Below are 25,748 nucleotides of genomic sequence, written 5' to 3' on the forward strand. Positions count from 1 at the left end.
CCTGGGAAAGTAGAGATGGGTTGGCAAAGAAAAAAATAAATCATTAATAATCAACATAAATAAGCCAGTCGAGGAATCTAGGTGAGGATGTGATGATGTAGAGCTATGCCCTGATTCAAGCAGTCTTCATTTCCTCCTCTACTGGAAATTCTTCCTATGAACATTTCTATAGAACTTGTGAGAGACACAGCTCATCTGAAAATGCTGGATCCATGGAAAAGGAGCAACAATACAACAGTGTGTGAATTGCTGGCTAAGTTGTGGATGGATGAGGTCACTCTGTCTTTTTTCAATTCTTCTAGCTTTTAATTTCTTAAATATAATTTTGCTTGCAAAATTTTGGAAGGTCGACAACCTCCCTGGTTTTATAGCCAATCTATGGAGGTCATAATCGTAGTTAATCAATAGGATCTGTGTAACTTATGAATTATACCTTCCAAAAGTAAAACTGTCTCTTTTCACACTGTTACTGGTGACTAGGCCTCTTTAATACACTGAGTGCCTAGATATCTTGAGCTACATTTCCAGGTGAAAACTGTAGGACACAGAGAAATTCTCAGTTCAATTTCTAGTAGTTGGGGCATTTGTCAGCTCTGACACTCTGCAGTAGTACAGACTGCTACAAAAGCATCCTAAAAATTATTGGATGCTCTAGCTGTTGCCATATGATCCTTAAGTAACTTCATGCTTTAGGATGTTTTAATAGCATTAAAGGGATCCCCTTGCAGAGAGATTAATTTCCTCCTGTCTTGTCAGCTTTGTGAAGGGCAAAATGAATCTAGTGAAATGAAGTAACCTACTCTGACAGAACAACCCCATCTTATTATACAGGTTTATCTTTAAGTCCATTGAATGGTTACTTTGGGAGATTCAATTCTGAAGAGGAAGAGCCATTCTGTGTTGGTGATAGGGTTTCATACTTTCATTGTGCAGATGAAAAATATGTATGAATCAGGACCCTCGTCTTGTGACTTCATGATTTTTTTTTTACTTCTACTTTTATCTTTAAAGGAAACACATCTTTTCCGCTTTATTTTAAAGCTTTTCTTTCATGTTCTGCAGTTTGAAAAGTAGTCATGTTTTTCATTAGGTAATGGACAATGGTTTTTGCAGATTGGATTTTTTTTCTCATCTGTTACAACTTTACTTTCGTAAACCCCACGTTTAGCAGTTATGGGTTGACGTATTTACATATTGATTCAATTATGCCTATACTTACTTGCTTATCCTTATTTTAATTATATTCTTAATTTATACCCTTCTTTGGGGATTTTGAAGTTGGTAGTTCCCTGAAGTTTTTCAGCTTGACCCTTTCTGGTATGTTAGTAAACTTAAGATATTTACCTAAGCTGAAAGCAGTGGTATTGACTTCCATTCACTGATGCACTAAATGTAAAGATATAAGACAGTTATTATGGTTTTGTAGTCATAGTTTACCACACCAATACTAGAAAAATTAATTGCTTTTCATCTCCTCTGTGTTCTGGGTAAGAAAATAGTGAATGTGGAGGTTAATTAAGCAAAAGACAAAGAAGAGAGGAGCAGAGTGTGTTTGGAGAGTTTAGGGTTAAGATATTTTTAAGGGATTTCCTGGATATGGACTATTTTTTTATGACTTACAAGTTTGAGAAGTGCTGTAAAAGTCAGACATTAGTATTCAAATAATGTACTGCTCTGTTTCTCTCGACAAGAAATAGATGCACCCATGGGTATGGGGTTGGGGAGAGATTGGCTTGCCTTTTTTTGTTTCATCCATCAAGGAACTCCCCGAACCCTGAGATTGCAGAGGGGTTTGTAAATTGATCATCTTCCCCTCAGGCACCTTGTGCTAATTAGTGTTTTGTTTAGGCAGGATCAATCAATGATGTCTGTTTTTCACCCCAAGCATCTCTCCATACACAGCCCTTACCAGGTGAGCTGCCACTGCCCATGGAGCTGGCAGGACCCAGAGATGCCCTGTCACCTTCTGCTCCAGGCAGACAGTATGTTCTTCACTCCTGTCTCTGCCCCAGGAGGGGCAGGTAGGAATGGGCTGCTCTCCCAAGCACATCCAATGGTCAAGCTGCTGTGGATCCAAATCCTCACCCTATTCTTTAGGGTGTGATGTAGAGGTGGGGCAGAAGCAAGATGAATCAGGCAAAAAAGTGGGAAAGCTTCCATGGGCTCTTCTTCCCCATATTCCCACTGGCACCCTGGTGGTGTGATCCCATGCAACCATATAACCATACAACAGGAAAAGAGACAACCAGGCAAATAGTGCCTGAAAAGGCCAGTGCCAGGGTGAATTGAATGACTAATTGCTGAAGAAGAGTGAGTTTTGCTTGTTTTGTGAGTTTTGTTTGTTTTGGTGCCAAATTTCCTGGTCTGTGTACACTGTGCTGTGGTTATAACTATGTCTCCTGATAATAAGAGATTTAATTCCATGTACTTGTGATTTTCTTTGATTTGGTACAACTGTGTCTTGGGTCATCTTCATGTGGCTAGAGGAGACTTTGCTTTTAGCCTGCTGTTACTCCATTTTTCTTTGTCTGTCTTGTTGGTTTATAACTCAGTGTTTACTTCTTCCACACAGATGCGTCCTAGAGGTTTGGTTAACATGGGCAATTTGCAGCTCAGTTTGTTTTAAACTTCTGTTGAGATATACTGAATGGATGAGGTAAATCTCCGGGCACCACACATCTGGCTTACACAGGCGGTGAAACACACTCAGTGAAACTTCAGGAAATTAAAATATAAACTTCCCTGCCCCTTTTCCTGCAGGGGCAGGAGAGGGGATGGGGTCTGCCTGCTTGTATATGCCTTTGTGGTATGTTAACACTTTGAGTACTGAGAGACACAGTGCATTTCTCTCCTGCTTGAGCCTTTCCAGTCAGCATCACAGCTAAATGTGATGCCTTGGGATTTTTATGTTTGTGACCTGGGAGGTCAAAACCTTCCTTTAAGATGGCATCTGAGAAAGTTGATCATCTGGAAGTCCCCTGTTTGAACTTTTGCCAGCAAACTATCTCATCTTCTCTTCTTTTCCTTGGGTGGGGGGGAGGGGAGGGGGGTGGTGAAAATATTACTTTTACAGGAGATCCCAGGTTTTAGATTAGAATGCCTTAAAAAGAAAACGTCTCAAAAATTCCTTACATGAGCACAGCATTTTGTTTTTCTGTCTTCAGAATGAGAGAAGCAGCAAGTAAGGCTCATGCTAATTTCTCTGAGATTGCTCAAGTGCTGTCATGCTTTTAAATTGAACAAGTCTGGCTTTGTAGCATTTTACATACTCTTATGTGTGTACATACATTCCACCTTGGCTTGGAATTTGTGAAAAAGTCATATTTTTTTGTCATATTTTGTTTCATATTTCAAACGAAAAGGTAGGGGCTAATATTGCACAATCAAGGAATAATTCACATTTTCAGCCCACATGCAAAACAAAAATACAAAGAGAAAAAGAAAGGAAAAGCATAATACCTGCCACGTTTTTAATTTCTGAATTAAAAATATGTGTTTTTCCAGGTGTAGCAGGCCTCTGTCCACAGGACCAACAGTGGAGCAGGATTTATTATATGTGGGCAGCAGACATCTAAAAGAGAAAAAACCAGAGTGACAAATACACAGGCAAAGAGAATTTATTCAAGATCACAAATATCCACTAGATCCTGCATCCAGATATTCCTACAGAGACTAAAAATCCTGTGCATTACATAATTAATGCAGATGTTGGCAAGCTTTTATAAGGAACACTAATTCATTCATATGACTTCCTCTCTCCCTCAAGGGCTCTTATACTTGACCTATTATTACTACAAGGTCTTTAACTAAAGAATTAAAGCCAGATGTCTTGTAGCTAGGTCTCCTTTTGTTAAACGTCCCTTATAAATATATATTTTTTTTATATGCAACAGATCCTACATGAGAACTTTTAAAATTTCTTAAATAATTAAGGCTAAAACGCTTCAAACCCAAGGGTTGATGTACCCTAGAGGACCAATAAAAGTATTTTACTCACTGTGCTGAGAAATACTATTTACTTTAACTTTTTATTATCCTGGGACAGCAAATGTTTCTGGTCAATGTTTAGGCTAGAGGTAAAATCTTTCTTAAAAGACCTTTATCTTTAATAATTTATTTCATAAATTTAAATGTCATATAGTCCATTTGGGATATAGGTGGAAAGTTTTGTATATTGCTTTATTGGAATTGGCTTAATTGCATTGACAAATGTAGAAATGAAAAGAAACAGAAACAGCTTTGGGTAATTCTAAGGAGAATTTTTATCAGATATTTTCACTTGAGTCAGTTCTGTTTCCCAATTCTGTACATTTCTGTTTTCAACAAGAAGGTTAGGTTAGCTGTAGCACTTCCTGCAGAGGAGCTGGAGCTGTCCAAAACATATGGTTTACTTTATATGTTTTAATGGGAAGAAATTACCATATTTTAGTGTTGTTCCTTGATTGGACTTCTTACCTGCATTGCTAAAACTGATCCTGCTTTTGTAAAAATTCAAGTTCAGTTGATGGAGTTCCAGAGCGATAAAAGCAGAGAGGCAAAGGCAGGTCTTATATAAAATGAGGTTTTGACATGTGTTCCTTGGTTTGATTTTTTTTTGTGGGTTTTTTTGGGTTTTTTTGTTTGTTTTGTTTTTTTTTAATCTTTGTTGTTTACCCATGCTAAACAAGGAACCAGGTTGTTATTCAGAGGGGTTTCTTTTCTTAAGGTTTGCCTTTTGGGAATTGCACCTTGAGTAATTGAGTGGAACTGAGAAAGGAAACTCATTAGGCATTTTCTTATAAGCCAACAGTTTTATCCAAAACTTCCATATTCTGGTGGAATATGGACTTGCTTGTTGCCCCCCTAGCTGTCCTCAGCAGAGTATTCTGCAAAGAAAATTAATCATGTGTTCTCTGACATAGCCACGACAATATTTAATGCAGGAAATAAGGTTGGATGCTCTTAACACTAGTTAAGCCAAATATTATTTTTCTTATTTCTTGGCTCTCTCCTGTTTCAAGTTGGAATAAGTTAGTTCCGGTGAATTATATTTAAAAGCATTGTGTATTTCAAACCATTTCTAGAAACGTGGCTGGTGCTCATAGAAATGCTATGTCACGCTTCCTTTATTGTTCATAAAAGCGCTTTTTATGGACATACATCATCCCTGCTAAATCACAATCTCAGAACATACTGACAATCTTTATTTAGGGTGTTCTTCCCACATTTTAAGACAGGACAGGAAGGAATACCCATGATGGAAAGTGGAATGAGTTAAAACCTGCACAGAAATGTAATGCACATTTCCTCCTCCTTGAAGAGCTATTCTTCTGCTACAGTCAAACAGCAGTTTTGTGCACTAATAACATAAATAAGGTGTCTAGCAGAGTTAATTTTGCTTAATTATGAATTGCATGCCTTTCCCTTTAACTGAATCTCTCAGCAGGTCTGCTTGGCCAGAAGCTCATTTTCTATGCAATTTACAGCTACATCAGAACTCATGCTGGCTCCCAGAGTAGATGGAACCGTTTCTGGTTGTTTCTAATCTGGTTGCTGTTACTAGATTCCTCAGAGCAATTGTTTGTGAGTTGTGGAATGCCATTTGGTCTGAAAAAATAAATTTGTTCTGAAGCGTGTTCCTTTCCTGTCCCCTTCCCTGCTCTTTGTGTATGTCCCATCCATGAAGGCAATCATATGTTTTCAGTTCTGATGTCATTCTGTTTTTGTTTTTTCTCTCTTTTTTTTTTTCCTCTTCTTTCAGTCCACAGCCATGAGTGAACCACAGTGCTACTACAATGAAACCATTGCCTTCTTTTATAACCGAAGTGGAAAATATCTAGCCACTGAATGGAACACTGTCAGCAAGCTTGTAATGGGACTGGGGATTACTGTCTGCATCTTCATAATGTTGGCCAACCTCTTGGTTATGGTGGCTATTTATGTCAATCGCCGATTCCACTTTCCTATTTATTACTTAATGGCCAACTTAGCTGCTGCGGACTTTTTTGCAGGGCTGGCCTACTTTTACTTAATGTTCAACACAGGACCCAACACTAGAAGACTGACTGTAAGCACCTGGCTTCTCCGTCAGGGTCTCATCGATACCAGTCTGACGGCCTCTGTAGCCAATTTGTTGGCCATCGCCATTGAGCGGCACATTACAGTTTTCCGAATGCAGCTACATACTCGGATGAGCAACCGCCGGGTGGTCGTTGTAATCGTTGTTATCTGGACTATGGCCATCGTCATGGGTGCCATACCAAGTGTCGGATGGAACTGTATTTGTGATATCACTCACTGCTCCAACATGGCACCACTCTATAGTGACTCCTACCTGGTCTTCTGGGCTATTTTCAACCTGGTCACTTTTGTGGTCATGGTGGTCCTATATGCTCACATCTTTGGGTACGTTCGCCAAAGGACTATGAGAATGTCCAGACACAGTTCTGGGCCCCGCAGGAATCGGGACACCATGATGAGCCTCCTGAAGACTGTGGTCATTGTGCTTGGTAAGTGCTTACTTTGCCCACCCTGTTCTCTCTGCTCTGTTTCTTATCAGGTGATTTCGGTAATGCATGGTCAGCAGAATTTGGAAGACACTGAAAGAGGTGCAGACAATAAGAATAGCCAGAGTTCACTACTGTGACCACTGGGACCATCAAGCTTTTTTATGGAAGTTCATGTAACATGGTCACTCAGCCCTGTAACACAAAACTGGTGAAAATCCAGATGTAATGTGATGTATTTTTGCAGCAACAAATATTTAAAACCTTTTGCAGCAACCTATCATATGCAGTGTTTGTCCTTTTGCCTTTGAAGATGCCAAATGGCTTCAAACTTTAATTAGTACAGGGAAGGCTCAGTATTCCACTGAAGTACCTGTTGTCTCCTTTTTTGCCACCTGAAAGGTGTTGTGTGTATTCATGCAAAATTCCAGTATATGGAGAACAGTGAGGGGCTACAGGCTATTCACAAAAAGACTGTGTGTTAAGCAGGACTGCATGTACTCAGTCCTGTAGTATCCTACATCAATATCTGACCATTTGCTAATACAGGAAAGTAACATGTGAGATACTGGTGCGCTTCAGCACACTGCCCAGGAGGTGCCTAAGCTTCAGAGCTTGGCATGAGGGAAATGCCATAACACACTTTGGATTCAGGAGGTTCATGTCATTTTGTGAATAGCTTTACTTGGGTTTTGTCTGGGGCTCCCAGTTTCCTTATGCAGAGGCACAGCCCAAATGCTGAGTATTGTTCCCTGGTGATCTTCTTTGCTGTTTGTTCTGTTCTTTGTTGCTTCAGATCATAGTGAGCTGAAGGCAGCAAGGATGGTGCAGGTTGTCTCCTTGTCCCAAAATGTATTCTCACCTGTTCAGTCTCCCAGTACAGTATGTGGGTCTCTAGGTATTCCAGTACCCTGTTGCATCAGATGGTTGCCTAATGGTCCATAAATGCAATTGTTATGCCCAAAGTCCACAAAGCCCAAAACGTAGCCCCATTTATCTCCTTGACATTATAGTTCCCATAGGTTTATGCTGTGACTTGTGCTTTCCATCACAAACGTGGCAGAATGGTTGCAGAGAATCATTGTGTCAATGTATCAACTCACCTGTTAAAGAATTTACATCTTGTACTCTTACCTAGTGATTTGCTTTTTAACCAGAATATAAATTGTGCAGTTAACTAACCTTCTAAACCATTGATAATATGTATTCCTCCATGTCCTGCTATTCTCTTCAGGGGAAGAACTTCTATCAGTTTTGCAAGGGAGACTGTAGCAGTTGGTAAAGCCTCTCCCGACTTCCTGGTAGTCAAAAAAATCTGTCTTTTCCCATCTCCACGATTCTCATGGCAGAAGGCAAGATGAGGTTAAGAATACAAAGAAAATTTGGGTTTTGCAGTCCTCTTTTAGGAAACAGTTCTATGTTTTCCTTCCTGAAAACATTATTGTTGATACAGAAGGGTAGTATTTCCCATGAGGTGAAAGACTGACTCAAACTTAAAAAAAAAAAAAAAAAGGCAAAAGACCCCAAAGAAAAAAAGTGTGTGGAAAATAGTAGGCACTTCTACCAATGCAATGTAGAGTTGTAGCAGTAAACAGTCATTGAATAAATAGCAAAAGTCAGCTAATCCCAAGTATGTATGGTACTCGAGGTATGTCTATGCAGCAGGAAGGATAGGTGTGACCACACTGTCCTTCCTTCTCCTGTGAGAAGAGGTCGGAGGGAAGATGTACCAGCCACTATGGCCACAACATAGTGGTGTACAAGGAACATAAAGCGGCCCTTTTCTTTCCCTAATAAGAATATTTTTTTCAGGTATTTTTCTAGAAAGAGTGAAACAACCCCAGGGGTTAAGAGGCATTAGCTAAAGTGAAGGTGAGTTCAGTTTAGCTGCAGATGTAGTTCAGTTATACCTCTGATTCCTCATTAAGGCAACATTTTTCAACATGTGCAACTGGCACATGTTGAAGTTCTCTTCAACATTCAAACAGAATCTTATTTCTTGTTACTGCTGCACTTCAGTGTATTGCACACACTGTATTTAAGCATCTCTTCTAATCTGCATAAAATACCATTTACAGAAAACAATAACTTATTCTTTTATTACATCTGATCAAGGGAAACAAAGACACTTATAGGTTGTGACACTCTTCATCATTTTTGCAGCTCCACCATGGTATTATTTTGCAAAGCATTTGGTTTTTATCCTAAGCAATGTGGTTATTAGACGAAAGCTAGAGGAGTCATAGGCCTGTAGTGTAATGAAGCAGCAATGCATTCACCTCACCACCTGTGAGGCATGTTTGCAAGATAAAGATGGTTGGGAAGCAGCTATGGGTTTGTTGTGCAAAGTCTTTTAATTTAAGAAAGAAATAAATAAATTATAAGACTGCAGTTAAGAACTAGGCTTTGGGTTAACTACAGAAACTTTTGTGGAGTTAAATATTTGTTCACCAAGGTGTTACCAGACTGCTAAGTGCACCATGAGAAATGTTCATTAGTTGCCATCAGCTGGGGAATACTATCACATATTGATGAATTTGCACTTCAGGGGAGGATTGTCTTGTGGTTCTAAAGAAGAAGAGCTAAGCATCACTTCAAAGCACTTCTGGGCAGCAGATATCTCAAATATCAGCAGATATCTCTCAAGCAAACAGTGTGTCAGCATGCTGATCAGGCAGGTGTGCTGGTGATCTTATCACTGCAGTCTACTTGTAAGTCTGGATTAAAGTTTTCTTAAGCAGAAGATTTAATTTCAAGGGTCATACTTCCTGAGTGCCGTCTTGAAAAGATAGTGCTGCAGGTTTATCTACTGGAGCTTTGGGAAGAACAGAAAAGGTGAGTGTCTTAGGCTGCATGGAGCAATTTCCTGAATATTTATCTCATGCTATCTGGCTTTTTCTACATCAGTGAACCTCAAAAACATGGAGAAAAATAACTCCTGTCTTTCCTAATGGTGCAGATCAGGGTAATAATATATTACTCAATACATTAACTTGAGGCAGAAACCAACTTTTTGCATGCAGTGAAGATGGGAAAGAAAGCAGTTTATTCTGAAAATCTCTCTCCCTCCTCTCCTACCTCACAGTTGAGTGGGGAAGGGAGCTGGTTTGTGTCAGCCTGCTTTACACAGGAGAAGACAATTAATTTTGGAGGAGAGGGAGGGTACTCTGGGATTGAAAGGAAAACAAAACTGGGGTTCTGGGTAAACCTGTGAGCATTGGCAGAGGGAGGCAAACCATTCCTCATCTTAGAATTTTTGTTAAAATGCTGCTCAGCCGTAAGTAACCCCATTGTGAATTGGGCAGCATTGAACTGTTCATTTAACTTTTAAACTTCCATAAACGGGTGTCCTGGAGTTGTCCTGCTGGCTACACTCCCAGGCAAAGCAAGCAGAAGAACATCTTTCCCCCTGTCTGCGTTCTCACTGCGTTTGGGGGGCAGGAGGGAGCACAAGAGCTTCTTGTTTGTTAGCTGGCTAACACGGCCTGCCCTCCTCGTGCCTTGCTGCCTTGCTCCAAGAGGAGAAGAGCTGCCCCAGAGGGGTGCAGTCCTCCAGGCAGCGATGCTGTCAGCATGTGCGGGGAGGGTGCCAGCTGCCTCCGACAAGGGGGCGATTGTGTGCGGAGGGCTCTGCCGCCTGACGCGCGGAGCGGAGCGGTCGGGATCTGGCACACTGCGTCATCCCACAGAGCGGGCGGGATGCTGAGTCCTAGGAACGACTCAAAAGCAAAGAACGGATTTTTTTTTTTTTTTTTTTTCATGCCCTCTTGTTTTTTTCCTTGAGTAAAATAGTTTAAACAGAAGGAAGTGATTTCATAGCTGAGCCCGTTTTTCTTTTAACAAGGCTGCTTTTGAAATCTTTCAAAAGTAACAAGGAACATAAAGCTCTTTCTCTAAACCATGCCTTTCCTTTGCATTGGAACTATGGAAGGACTGATCTGTGTACTGCACACAGCCATAAAATCATGTCTGGTTTGGCTCGCAGCTCAGTGACACTTTGCCTTTCACCACCACCATGTGTTCCCATTAAATGAGCAATCAGGGAACAGGCAGAAACTGAGCAGATACATCAGCTGAAACTTGGCATCCTGTCTTCTGTTCTCCACTTTTTCTCATGTTACATTTAAAGATAAAGCTAAACTTTTTTTCTGCTGGGGATCATAGTTAGGCTCTGAAAGCATTTGTCTGGGCCAGTCACAGGTTTGGCCCAAAAATGGATGACAATATCTAACTATTATTTTAAGAAGTAGTGAAAGCACCAAATAAAGAATTTCAGAGACCAGGCCTGGATAAACTAGCTCTGATCAGGATTTCCTTGGCCCGGAATCAGTCACAAAAGACTAGGTTCTTTCAGGTATTTTCAGGTGCATACCTGCATTTGTAGAGAAGTACTGGCTTAGAATGTCGCTGTTGGAAAGTTAGCCTGTATTTCTCCTGCTTAAATGTTGATTAAATATCCGTCCTGATTTATCATCTCTTGTTTTTATAGTGTGAGTAACTCTGCCATATACCTCCATATGCATCTTTGGGCATTCCTCTCTATTTAGAATTTAGACTGAGATTCTGATACTGAGGGTTTATAACTGAATTTCAAATAAGCACAATACCAACAACGCTTCTTATTTGTATTTTACTAATCCTGATGATTAGCCTTCTATGCTGGGTGAGTTCTCAATGTCATTTGGCCAAAATTAGGCATGCCTGTTGAGGCAAGAACCACAGCTAGCCCTCAGGATGTAGGGAGACCAAACAATGAATTTATAATTCTTTACCCTTTTTGTTCCTGGGAAATAAAAAGACACTTAGGATTTTCCTGCCTGCAGAATCATCCACTTTGTTTGCAGGAATGTGGTTTACTCTGTCAGATTGGGAAACTAATGTGGGCACAGATAAAACAGTTGAGGGTTCTTTTTGTATAAACTTTGTGTTTGTATAAATTTTGATTTAAAGGGGTCTCACTGTGTTTGAAGACAGTCATTTACTTATTATAACAAAGAAATAAATGTAAGAAAAACATCTGGCAGTTCAGTATAAACATCTGGAAGGGTAGAACTGCTCAGCAACCGCTTTTTTCCTGCCTTCTCTGCTGCAGTTATAAATTGCATGAGACTTATTTTTGTACTTCTGTAGCTTTTTTTTTTCATTTCTAGGTACCAAATGGGGTTGGAAAACAGCAAAAAGCTGTTAATGCACATGAGTGTACACATACGCTCTAGCTACACTGTTAAAGCAAATAAAGTGCATTTTTGATAACTTTAATTTTCTGAGTGGTTGTTTTGACATGAAGTCTGCATCTTCACTCCCTTTTTCATCTCATGCAGTAAAAGCAATTGATTATCAGTGGAATATAAAAAAATATGAAATAGTGCTACAACCTTACTGACAGCACATGGTGTCTTGACAGAGGCATGTCTTTATTTCCATATCCTCCATGCAGCGTCAGGTAATTAACTGGAATGGCTTATCTTTGTTGGCCTTAAGGCTTAAACAATATGAAATATATTTCAGCAGTTACCAAGGCTATGGTCCTGGCCTGAGATGCAGATGATCATGTCTAGACAGAGCTTGGTTATGGTATCACTCAAACTTTGACAGACCTTCCCTGCCCATGGAATGTTTTTCCTGTGGGCCAAAGGAAGAATCAGCCCTCTTAGCACAGTGTAGCTTATAAGATGTTATTTTGGAGAAGCCAGGCTTTAACTCTGAGCCCAGAGACTATAAGAAGACAATTTCACCTATTTGCCTCCTCCTTGAGGAGTCCTGCTGCTGTCAAGAGAGATGAGCTTTGCAGCAGCATTTTTCCTAAGATGACTGAAGTTGAGGATGTTGTCTTGGCTTGGGAATGTCCTTCCAGCAGATAGCAGTGGCCTTATGGGGAGAAGAGCAGCATCCAGTCAGGCGTTTTTCCTTGTAATTATTATATTTTCCATAGAGAGTTGGACTGGATAGTAACATCAGGCTGGAGTTCAGATGAGAGCAGCATTTTTTCACAGCTTCTTCTCTGGAAGTGGTGCAGTGTGAAACCATAAAACCATGTAACCCTGTGGTCTGCACAGGGGGCGAGTTCAGAGTCACCAACCCTGCCTGACCCCTGCATCACAGAAATGTCGCTTGTGTATTGATTTAATCCTGACAGAAAAACAGGGCAATAAACTCTGTAATTGGTGAGGGCAATACAAGTCTGAGCATCAATGTACTTTCTGTTCTAGCACACAGGTTGCAGTTATGTGCAGCCCCAGTGTTTTTCGATAAGTATATTTTAAATGTGCATAAACTGTGAATTTAACCCTATAGTCAAGTAAACTGGAAAATTGTTGCTGACAACTGTAGTCTAAATGGAGAGTTCATAGACTTTAAAGGATAAAATCTTATTACATTGTATGGAGAGCTATAGTTTTATAAATGCTTTCAGAGATGCAGTGTGATAGCAGTACTTTCAAGTAAGCGTTAAAGATTTGAACGAAAATAGTGAAATCTTGATTAAAATTATTACTTATAGCACACCTTATCTATCCTACTGGATTTTGGATTACTTGGATTTCTCCCTCTTCTCCCTTGGCCTTATGAGTAGTTCTGATTGCTCCTCAAAAGCTTCCTTGCAGGAAAAAACATGCAGTTTAGGGAGTCAGTGTGTATTATGTGTTATCTTTTTGGTTTTGTTGTTGGTTTTATTATTTCCTCTATGCATCTTAATGACATTTTACTATTGACTTAAGTAACACTGTACTTTTAGCTTGCCCGTAGATGAAGGGGAATGAAAGTCTTCATATTATTGCATATATTTGTTAGAAAGTTTAATTGTGAAATCATTCAGATTTAATAACAAAAACTTTAACTTTTAGTCAGCAATTCAAAACAAGTGTACTGATATTTTTATGTAAATGTCTATATTATGTTGTCTTCATAAATACAGCTTGATCACTATATTAGACAGGCCTAGCACTGTTTTCTAATAAGAAGACAAATTTTCACAAAAAATTATTAAAAATCAGTTAGGGTGTTAGGGTTTTTTTTTTCCAGTTAAAAAAATGGAAGCATGAAAAATTGCCAAGGATCTATGTACAATATGTATGTAATTATGCAGTGACATAAATTTAACATCCTTTGTAGGATGTTTCTTGATTGCTTGATAGATTTCATGCTGTTAGTAAAAGCAGTACTATGTGTGCTCTGTCTCCAAATCTCAGTCACTGATAATTTTTATTGTCGTTTACTGACCTGCAAATCAATTCTGGTGGATCTTCTTGAATTTTTTCTAGTAGTCCCAAAACAAATCTCTTCTGTTACTGATTGGCTGGTGAGGATGCTGAAAGGAAAAATAATGAGGGAGCACAGCATCTGGAAATTACAGTGTGGTCAGTTTGTTTGTGTGATAAACTTCATAAGTAGTTTTCTTTTCCAAAACAAGCCCATGCAAGCGCCAATTGATGAAGCAGAAGTTACTGATGCCTTGTATCCAGGCAACTCTCTCTGAACACAGAGTATGGCTGGATGTGTAGAAAGTCTCATTCTAATTGTTTTGCTTAATTTCTTCAGTTAGTTTTCTCAGTTAATTTTATTGCATCCTCAGTTAAAGCTGATAAGTCCCTGGTAACTGTCTTTTCTCTAAAGTATTTCAGGTATCTCTATGGCATTTAATGCTTCACCCTGGGGAATCCATTTAGAAGTTTTCTCCTTCTTTTCCCCTTCAGTTAAGAATAAGAATTATTTCTTTTCATTCAGGATCCTTTGAAAATGCACTTTGAGGACCTTCCATCATTTCCCAAGACAGGAATGTGGTTTTATTTTATTTTATTCTTGAGAGGGAAAATGTCTCTAGTAAATACATTCCTTTAAGTATGATGAAAATGAGGCTTTGTTTAATAAAAGTCTTTCCCCTGACTTCAGTATAATTTATTACCTTTTCAGGGAAAAAATAAATTTAAAGGGCAGATGAAAGCTCTCTTCATTTTTCCAGGAATGGCCAGAAAGGGGTAAACCTTAAGTAGTTCTTGCACTTCACCTTTTGATTAAAAAAAAAAATTATAAACAAAAATTAATTCTTGTTGCTTGCAAAGGTTTTGTCCTTTTTCAAAGAAGCTTTTAAAAATTAATTGCAATGGCAAAAGTAGGTGTATTTCTCAACAGGCCCTGAGAATTGGTTTTTATTTTCCTTTAACTTAATAATAGGATTTGGAAATCACACCTTGACCTTGAAAAATAGAATCCAAGATTTTCGCTTGGATCCAGGTAGAACAACAAAATGCTGGCTAAGGAGTGATAGTCACTTACTGAAAATCCACACCAAATCAAAATAAATTGGTAACCTGTCTTGCTCTGAGATCAGACTCCATTTAGCATCCACAAGTGAGTACTCATCAACCTGGACTTCTCCAAAACAATGCAGATGGGCATGTTTTGTGGGACATTTGCTCTGAGACAGAGGCCTTGGTAAACTTTGCTGAATACACAGGGCAGAAATTGTTACCAAGAAGAAATTTTGAAAATCAGCATGTACAAGAAGGCTTACTGTAAAATGCCAGCACATGACCAAGTTCTACTGATCTCTCAAAATTTGAGAATTTTGAAATTTGAATTTTTAATTTTTTGGAAGAGAAGATGGGAACCCATCCATTCTTTAGAAGCAGCAACATTTGTGCTTTTACGAAATGGCTGCTCACCACATAACATTTTTGTCCTCTAGAAGGCACACAGTTGCATGGAGAATTTGCTTCTAAATGTTTTGCTTTTTTTGTTCACTGACTTTCCAGATTATATTTCTTGCCCCCTCAGCTAAAACTGATGCATCCTTGGCAACTCTTAAAGGAAAGCATTTACAGTCTGAAGGTGTGGAGTAAGATCCATGTCCAGCCACTAGCTTCTGTTTTCACCTTTGTGACACCATTTGTCTTTGTTTCAGCAAACACTGCTCAAGCGCTAAGTCAAATTTACAGCTAGACCTCAGCTTCAGAAATTACGTGAACCAAAATGCCAGCTGTTAACTTGTCTCATTGTAAAACTGCATTCAATGAGGCACTGAACTCTTGTTTGTTTCCACCAGTGGACAATAACAAACTGTTCTGTGCAAGAGAAGCAGTGGCACTCCTTCTGCATTGCTGCATTGCACATGAGCAGTGTGATTAAGTATTCTGGGTTTGTTTCTTCTGGGATAATCCATGAAAACAGAAGAACAACAATTTTCAGTATTAATTTTTTTTTGCCTTCATAGTTGCAATGAAACTATGGCTCTTAACATCAAATCAGAGTTACTGCTGGTGGCAAAACTTTCTGAGACACCTGAGGTACAGCAGCCAGTCAGTGCTGTGGAAAATGGTCAGCAGTGATTGATAGCTTTCAAACAGCAGTCCTTCTTCCATCCTTCTAGCATCAGCATGAAAAGAACATTCATCAAAAAGGCTTAGTTTCTACATTTTTTTAATAATTGTATTTAGAATATGAATGTGAAAGGAAAATATGACTGAATTCTTCTGGTGGCAGCAGAACAGCTTCCTCTTTTCACATTTCATACTCATGGGGATGCTGTCACTGAGCTCACTGATGGACTATTTTACTTTCTTTTTTCTTCATTCAAAGATATTTTTTAGGTTTTTTTTCTTCTCTTTTTTTTTTTTTTTTTTTTTTCCAGCTGGTCCACCATAAGTTTTTCTCACACACTTACCTATTTGATACCCTTCTTTAAAGCTGGAAGCAGCAACAGCAGATCGCCATCCTTTCTGTAGTTCTCGTTTGGGAAAATTTTGTGTTGCAGTTCTACTTTCCTCAGCGTAAGAAAATGTTTTTGAAGTTAATTTTCCTGTATTCCTGTAGAGAAAAGCAGATAGTGTGTCCAAATGTGCTGCTTGTGTAGCATGACAGGTCCACTGCTGGACACATATCCTTTCCCATCGATGCCAAGAGAGCAGCAGGGGCTCAGAGTTTGTATGGAAGGTCACGAGACTTCAGAAGCTATGACACCATTTGTAAATCTGAGGTATTTAATTTCCATGCTCTGGTGTTGTCCATCAATCTGCACTATCTAGTGATGTACTGGAGCAAAGGGAGTTGCTGTAAGTGAAAATCACTGATTTCCAAACCCACCAACAAACAGGAGGAATTTAAACAGGGATGAGTGCTTTGAAGTTTGTGGATAGGGTGATCTAAAGTTTTGCAACTGGGAAAGTGAGAACTTGGTCTGTAAAACTGCCCCAGACATATCTGCCATGGGGGTGGCCATCTGCTGCTGTTAGAGGAGTAGCCTCTTGTGTGTTGCAGAGGTTGAAGTAATTAATTCCTTGTTAATTTGTTGGCATTTAAAGCCTATGAGGTTACTGTAAAGAAAAAAGGTTGAGACATGTTTGAGAGAAGTGAGAGAGTAATTCTGTTGCATTTTTTTGTGTTTGAGTAAGAGCTATCTGCCTGGGTCTTTCTGTTTTAATAAAGTACTTGGTATCCGATTACAAGTTTGTTAATATAACATAGATATGCGAGAACAGTTCAGATTTTTGAAATATCTTCCTTCACAAAAGTCATCTCCTGAAGAAAAGGGGGGGATTTAGCTGTTAGAACAAGGAAAAGCTGCCAAGCTCCCCTGGATTCAGTACCTTCCTTGTTCTTCTAAAAGCAGTTTTGAGGGAGCTGTTTCACATCTTCTGGTATTGATATAACCTCAGAAAGAACTTGTTCTGACATATGGCATTGATAATTCTCATCTTCCCTTGTTTTAAGTTGCTTTAAGGTGCTCATTTTTTACTCTTCTAGAGAAGTACAAGGAGTAATTTATAGATGAATTTTCTAAGCAAAAGCTAAGTATACAGAGAGTAAAAAGTATTGTGTAAAACGATTGTGTTTTTCTAGAATGGTTGCCACTTTCTCTGTTTAAACAGACTAAATTTGAAAACTGGATAGATGTCATGTTGTGGGACATAGCTTTAAGGGTGCTGGGTGCCCAGGGATCATTACTTGTGGCCTGCTTGCTGCCCAATACTCAGCCTTGTGAGCACACTTGGCCTTCCAGTTGCATCTTGTATTTACCCTCCTTCAACAGAGAGTATTATCAGAGTGTTTTGTAGCTTAACTTCTTTCCTACTGTTGTCACACAAACACACACCAAAAAATAAAAGGTAACGTCAATGCATATTGGTTAATAGACTGTAATGCCCCTGTAGATCATGGGGTCTGAAAACGGTCCTTCATTGAGGGTGATCTGCATCTGATCCTTTCCTATGTAGACAGAGTTCTGCACAAAATGAGTTATGTGAGTTTTTGTCTTTCCAGAAGAAAAGCTTGGCTTGGTTCACTCTATGAGGAGGAGGGATCAACTTAAGTAAGCAAGCAAAGTACTTACCTTGAAATAAGTAATGTAGCGTTCTTTAGATGAACTTTCTGCCAATTCACCCATCAAATACCTAAGTGCTGCACTCACCAGGTGCAGTTCTGTAATAAAGCAGAAGGCTTTCAGGTACACTGGCCTTGCCCCAGAAAGTAGAGTGAGAGGTGTGGATAAAACCGTATGTACTCCAGAAATATGAGCTTTTAAGCACATTCCAGAGAACACAGTACTGGTTGATGCTGTTTCCCATGAGATTTTCCTTTTATTTTATTTTTTTAAATTATTCTTCACTTTCCTGCCTCTCCTTTCCCTCTGTTCCCATCTCTCCACTCTCTTTATTTATAACTTTATCTGTGTGGCCTTGTCCCTCTTTGGCTGGTAGGTAGGAGCAGCCAGCCGAACTGCCAGGATAATTCGTGGGAGCCTGAGCTGTCAAAGGATGTTCACAGCAGAGACCACCCTGTCCTGGAGCACCAGTGGCCCCATCTCAGGCATCACATGCCTCTGAGCTGGATTGGGCTGCCAGACTGTCCTGGCTCGTGGCATGGTGTAGAAAAGCAATTCCAGGCCTATTTCCAGAGAATAAAGTGTAGCCACCTTCCTGCAAACCACCATCCTAGTCATAAATATCCAGTATATAGAGATTTACTCTTAGAAAGATGAGCAAATTTTTTTTTCTTGAACTACTGGAACCAGGTTGTGAAATGACAGGCCTGTCTCTTCCATTTTTACCCTGCCAGTTCACCATTTCAGCCTCTGATTGATTTATCCCTCTGATAGAAGGAGAGAAGTGCCTCAGCAGGAGCAGTATTGAGTATTTTGCCTGCTAAGTAGGCAGCCGTTTGGTTCCCAGCTTCCCTTACTGTGCTGGTCCAAGAAAGGGATCCAAGACCAGGATGCAAAAGAGCCTTCTGTCTTTGGTCACTGGCCAGGTGCAGGTCAATTTGCTATTGCTGCTGAGATTTTGGGGGTCTGGGTGTAGGGTTTCTTTCCTTGGGTAGCTCCCTCTGCATCCATGGGAGCTCACAGAAACCAACCAGGCCTGAGACACATCCACTGGTTAAAGGTGCAGAGGATGCATGACTTTCCAAGGCTATAACCTCTCCTCTGTGCTCTGGGAAACTCAACATCAAAAAGATATTTTTCCAGATTTTATTTTATTTTAGTAGTTGTCTTGTATTTGCAGTTTCTAAGTCCAGGACTTAATTGATCATCAGTAATTGTAAAAGTAGATTGCACAGAAATAATGTCTGGTTAAGGTTTGATCCATAAGGAAATGGCACTTCTTTAAGTATTTACCTTTAGGGGGGATGTACAGAAACAGATGTAGCAATTTTCTAGGATACAGTGCTTACAGTGCCTCAAATTCCAAAATCTTCTGCATTTAAAATGAGTTGAGAGGGCTGGCCAAAGCACAAGCTCTGCATTTGTCTGTATAAACACAAGGATTTCTCTGCAAGTACTGTTGAAATCTTAGCAGGAACATGAACCAGATTTCAAACCTAGCCTTGACCTTGAAAACAGTGCTGAAATATAGTAAAACCTTGACCACGAGGCATTCATAAGCTTTGTACTTTATGCACTTCACTTTAAAACAATTCACCTTTCTCCCCAAAGTTTGTGGAGTGGTCTCCTGCATGCACAGGCTATCAAGAATTACCCTTGACTCCTACAGTACAGGGGATCTTCCAAAGTGTGTCTTACAAGCTGTCTTCATGTCATATTGCAATGTTGACTGCAGATTTCCCCCAAAATAACAAAGAAAATATTATACTTGCCAGAGGCTTTATTAGAGAAGCTTGACATCTTTTTCATTTGAAATTTAAGTTCACTGCCTCTTTTTGCTGCAGTTGCTTTCTAGCAGAAGAGGTAAATGTCTAATGGATGCAAGCAGTTTCACTGAGCATCTCCTCAGATGTGTGTAAGAAAGCAGAAAGCACAACACATAAAAACGCCAGCCCAAGCAGAAAGCTTCTGATACTGTTGTAAAGAGTTAAGTTGGAATTAAGTTAAAATAGCGTTAGTATAGTGCACAGGCTCCCGTACCCTGATGGAATTGCCTAAATATCAGCATGTATGCAGCTTTGAAGGCAGCATTTTGTAGCAGTGTATTGTAGTGGACTTATGTATGTGCTGAAATCTGTGATAGTAAGAGGTGTTTGTTGCCACATCTTGAAACCATATCCTCCACCTCTGTGACACAGACTTTCAAAGAAACAAAAAAAGTCCACATACTTGGAAGGTAGGTTGTGTACTTTTTTGGTTTTTAAACACCTCTATTTCTCATGCCTCAGAAAAATAAAGCACAAAGTTCTTGGAAACACCAAGCACATTGCCAGCTTTTTAAAGACCTGTGAAAAGAGTTGTTAGGCTACCAGTAGGTTTGGAAACTTGATGAACCAACATGAGAGGTATCAGGAAGAGAAATATCTGGAAATATTTAATGATTCAGTAGCTCAGTTCATGTATGAATTTTTCTTTAATTTAGATGGAGGATTTGTGTTAGAGTATTTTCACTCTTTATGATTAAAGGGTGTGTATGCATATTGCAGTTTGTGCCCTTGGTATGTGGTTTTTCCAGGAGACCCCTTATTGCTGTGACCACAGCTGTCCTCTTTGTGGCAGTATCTTCTGGCTAGACGGCTTGCTTAGAGTTCAGAGCACTCAAGAGCTTATAAAGACGCCTCTGTGATGATGTCACATTAGGAGTAAGGCAAACCTTTCTGACACATGAAGAGTAAGGAAATTTAACAGCAAAATAAACACCCTTGTGTTCCAGCTAGTCCTCAGATATCAAAGGGGCTGGTGGTGGCTGGGCTTAGATTCTGGGTCATAGACAATTCCACACTGAGTAACAGAAATACAGAGACAATGCAGCACTCTAAATCCAGCCATGTTCAATATGAACTGCTCTGATTACAGACTCACAGATAGACCAATACCATACAATACACTGTAAACCTAGTCGTGCCCCGTGAGCCCTCACAGCCAGAATGAAAAGGTCTGATGGCATTCAATAGCTCTCACAGCCAGGTACATGAGCAGCAGAGATGCAGGTTCTTCCTGGATTGCTTATGATCAATACACTCTCTGTGAAAGTATGTGTGAATACCTAAAATACAGATAATACAGATGACAAAAAAAGGCATTAAGTTGCAAGATGAGTATATGCGCTAAAAGTGTGATGACAACATAAGCTAGCTTTCTGAATTTCGCTTAGTATAACACTTAGTGTAGCTGAGTCTGACCCAATAGGTGTTCCTAGGGATGAGGACATGTGTACAGCCCCTTGGCTACCACTGGACACATTGAGAAAGAACAACTAGGGATAAAGATGGAGAGGTGCCAAGTGACATATGGCTCTCTTCTGCCATAAAACAGTTCTTGGGGTTGTCTCTTTCCACCTGGCTGACACATCTCAACACAACATTTCTCTGGAAAAGATTGAGTTTTAAGTTGCATCCATAAGTCTTTACATGTGTCTGTTGCAGTGATATGCAATGGTGTTGCAGGCATTGCTACCTCTGCCTCTCCATTTCCCTGTGCTTATGGACAGAGCTGATACAGTGGCACTTGTATATGGTCATCTCACTGCTTATCTCAAATGTCCTGACAATGTCTGCTGCAATTAGCAAATCAACTCATTTCCTTACTTATTGATGAGTTTGGTCTTGCGTGTGCACTGCACCATCTACTGTGAACATCTGAATTTTCCACTCAAAAAAGCTTGCATTGCAGCAACATTCAAGCTCAGACTTCACAGCTAGCTGCAGTGTTTTACAGCCACAGCTTTTCCTTGGAGGATCTCTGCATTCAGCCCTCTCCCATCAACCCATAGCTCCTGCATAAAGTAACCCTTATGAATATGGGAATTAGTCTGTCATGCAGAGTAAGAAGGAAGAGATAAGAACATCCAAGCTGTGGATCAGGTACAGGTGCCTTTTTTTTTTCTGCCTTTTGTTTGTTTCTTTTATCCTTGAAACATATAGCCATAACTGCAGCAACATGCTGCCATAATTGCACCTATATAGAACACATCAAAACACAGGGAACATCAAAAAGGTGGATTTCAATAGCTGCAGTTTTTATTTCTCTCAAGGGAGCTCCACTGGCCCACAGAGAAAACATGAGATCCAGTACCATCTGAGAGAGTAACACTGTTTGTAACTTACTGGAGCAAATCTCTCCATTTGGAGAGTGCAAGAGGGGTCCAGCAATACTGCTCCTCTCCGTTCTCATTCATTCTCTTCCCCAGGCACACCCAGCTTGGGTTTTACAAAACCCTGTGGCTCAGGTACTGATGCAAGCTTCTCCAGCCATGGGTCAGATGGGAGGAGAGCCAAGTTCACATGAAAGCCATGTCAATAAGGGGAAGGGTGGCTGAATTGTAAATAGGATGATGTCTTGTGCAATGGAACACAGAACTCACCAACCCAAGAGACTCACATGGCATCCCAACACTGCAGGCTTTGCAAAGTGCTCAGCCAGCTTTGCACATGAGCTCCACAAAAAGTGGATCAAAGTAGCAGGAAGTGAAAACTATCCTGCACAGACCATGTTTTTGCCCCACACCTGTAGCTTAGATACTGATGCTGCACTCTTAAAGGGATTCAAGATGGTTAAACTTGAATGAGCCTTCTCTAATAAAGGCAATTAAAGACAAGAGGACAGACAACGAAAAATATAATTAGTGAGTGCTTGTTTTCAGAAAAATATGTGCTTAAAATACTGTGAAATCAGCAAATCTGCAGTAGGTCAGTCTGTTCATAGCTACATATTCTCATACTCATAGATAATTAATGACCACAATTACAATATCAGGGTTTGGATGGCAATACAACAGCATGAACATCAATGCCAGTAAAATGCTTGTGGTGTCACTGGATGCCTGAAGAAACTGAATGCTCGTTATTTTGAAGGGCAAGTAAGAGGGCTCATCCCTTTTTACTTGCCTCTCCTAGAAGATTCCTGGGACAGAGACATCTCTGCTCCTTTTCTCCCCCTGTAGCTTGCAGAACTCTTGGAGCCTAGCAGATAGAAAGCTTGCAGTGGTGGTTGGTTTAGCTCCTTATTTTTTAAGGCACAGCTGTGCTCAATCTCCAGGCTATTAAGTTTAAGAGAAGGAGCTAGAGGCACAGGCTTTTCTCACAGTACTGAAATGGTCCCTCTGCCTTGCATTTGTCCTTCATTTAGCCAGCCTGACTTTGGTATGGCTGCTGCTCTGAGTTCTCTACAAAAATCAGGAGAAGCCAACATCACTAGGAACTTCAAATGAAGTCCAGCAAAAGCTGATCTGAGTTTGCCTCAGGGCTTTTTCTTTATGCATCTTTCTTACACAGTGCTGCTCTATTGGAGTTGCTTGAATATTCCATTGTTAAAACATTTTAAAAGAAAATAAAGTCATCTCTGAGTGGTGCTCTTCACTGCATTGATGAGTAGTTAGTAGAGTTTTAATCTTTTCTGAAAAAGGAAAAAAGGTTTGTATTTCGTTTAGATCAGCAGAGGTACTTCTCAGAAGCAATTAATTTGCTGAGTAGAAGGATTTTGCGAGCAATTTTCTTACAATGTACTAATTGCTTGTTTATCTCTTTTTTTTAAACCCGAAAATTCCTCAGTGAAGGGCCTTTTTGCCTGGAAGGTCTCATTTTATCTCATGCAGTTTCCTGTTTGCTTTAGGCACAAGCCTACAACTATTGAGAGGAGTACTCAGTGCAAGTGCTTTGATTAGTTAGCATTGCAATAAAACATATTTCCTGTGTCCCAAGGTTCTACCTCCTGGGCATGTGCTGTAATATTGAGCAGTGCTGGTGGGTACAGTGCTGGGTGTGGTACATCTTTTTTAACATGGAGCAATACAAAAGCTGGGAGCAGGGATTTGAGGAGGTGTCTTTTTTTTATCTTCTTAGCCCCATTTTACCCCTTCTGCTAGTCTGTCAATTTACTGCCTCCTCAGCCCCATAGGTGAGCTGCAGACATGTGCAGCTGCTGAATGTAATGAAAGTGGAAATTGTCTTTGTGGTTTCGTAGCAGTCTTGGTCCTTTGGTTCCTCTTCCATCAGGCAACAACAACTGATGCTGCACTAGTTCAGTTTTCCATTTCACAATCCTGCATCCACTGTATTGTTTGAAGCAGAAGGACACAATACAGTAGGTGGCCTAGGCATACTAAGACCTTCTTTTGAGGATTGATTACTTTGCCAAAACTTCTCGTGGGTTTCCACAGAGTGTGGAGGAATCTTTTGTTTTCCTTTCAGAGGCTAGCTTTCAGTGCCGCTGTAGCGACTGCAACTGTTTGTTTTTGCAATTGCTTGTGGGAGTTAGTGGAATTAGAGTTTCTTTGATGGCTGACTCCCTGCTTGTATGCTGTCCCCTCCCTTGGAGCAGACATCCCAGCTCTGCACCTAGAGCCTGTTCACACGGAGAGGTCAGGGCAGTGTGCTCCACAGACAGGCCTGGAGATGGCACAGGATCAGTCAGAGGGGATTAGACAGCTATAAGGGCCATCAGATGAGACAGAACAAATTAGGCTTGCTTTCTGGATGCTTCATCACTGTCTGCATGAAGTCTCAGGCATTCCAAGTGTGAAGCAAATGCTTTCACAAGTTTTTTCTGTCTCTGGCAGCCATTGATGTGATCTGCATTGTATGTCATTATCTGCCACATCTGATGGAATTGTTACTAGTGGATATTTTTAAAAGTAGAGTTCTACCCTGCTGTACATAATCGTGGTGTGCATTTTTACCAGATCACCTTGGTCCACATCTTAAAGGATTGTTTAAACTGTCTTTTCTGTTTTGAAAAATTCTAGATTGTTTAATTTTCAGCTGGCAAAGATTTCACATTGGATGACATATTAATCCCTTATCACTTGAGGACTGAAGTTCATGGCAAGCAGAGAGTGCTAAAAGGGAAGAGTTTTCAAGTTCTTGCCCTGCAGAAGCATCAGCATGTTCACTGGCAGGTCCATGGGGAGCCCCTGTGTGAGCACAGCCATGAGCTCTGCCCTGGCAGCAGCTTCTTCTCTGTGTCATTGTGAGAAACAAGTTGGCATTGCCCTTGTGCTGAAGACAGGTGACAGAAAATGATTACTGTTGTCTTTGACTAGCTCAATAGAGAGGCCAAGAGTTCAGTGGGAGCTCATGCTCATGCCCAGCAGCAGAAAGCAGGACAAAGCCAAGCAGCAGGCAAGGCATGCTACAGAGAAAGCACCAGTGTTAACACCTCTGCTTTCCTTGCAGCAGATAGGAGCTGGATCTAAATAGCTGGATCTAAATGACCTTTGTCTGACACTTCTCATGAACACTCCTGAAAGAGATGAAGGTGGCTGGGAGTCAGCCCATTTTTGGCACAGACAGTTATTTCAGTTTTCTGCTGCTATTCAATTGCTCTTTCATGACAGGGTGGGAGTAAGGGAACTGAAAGTTAAGAGACTTAGCGCCCTTTTTTTAAGCTTCATCATTGTTGTCTCTTCTTATATATAGCCAAAACCTACAGTCTTTCACAGGGACACTGGAGCAAACTGTCTGCCAGAGGTCAAAGGAGTCATGTCCTCAGAAATATGCAGATTGAGTAACCTTCAAAATAGCATGATAGTGTGCTTTAGAAGGCTATTTACATGGCAATCTTATAGCCAAGTGACCAAGGATGTGGTGCTAACACAGTCCAAGGACTATTCTTGGGTGCTTTCAGGTGCCATACTTTTCTTAGCAGAGGTTAAATTTAGAATAGGAAAGCAGACTCCCAAAGGTAGAAGACTGCTCTTGTAAGCCAATGGAAACACAAGGATCTGTTCTATATGCTGAATCAAGCTCACATCTCCAATAAATGCAGTGATTTTGAGGAAGCTTAGTCTTCGGGAGAAGAGAGAAGTCACAGGGAGAAGACACATCACTTGTCTAACCCAGGAGTGGTTTTAATGACTAATCCTCTAAGTAGATGAGACTGGGATGTCCTCA

General features: G+C 40.3%; 1 protein-coding gene across 2 annotated transcripts in view; it reads left to right on the top strand.

Annotated features, from left to right (window-relative positions):
• LPAR1 (lysophosphatidic acid receptor 1) overlaps nt 1-25,748 on the top strand; it is a 74,395-nt gene that overhangs the window by 32,100 nt on the left and 16,547 nt on the right. For both annotated transcript variants that reach the window (XM_014884097.2, XM_088157119.1), the window contains exon 3: nt 5,741-6,488. In XM_014884097.2, coding sequence (XP_014739583.1) covers nt 5,741-6,488 — 748 coding nt within the window. The remainder of the gene's footprint in view (nt 1-5,740; nt 6,489-25,748) is intronic.

Source organism: Sturnus vulgaris, chromosome Z (assembly GCF_052056855.1).
Source record: "Sturnus vulgaris isolate bStuVul1 chromosome Z, bStuVul1.hap1, whole genome shotgun sequence".
Taxonomy (NCBI): Eukaryota; Metazoa; Chordata; class Aves; order Passeriformes; family Sturnidae; genus Sturnus; species Sturnus vulgaris.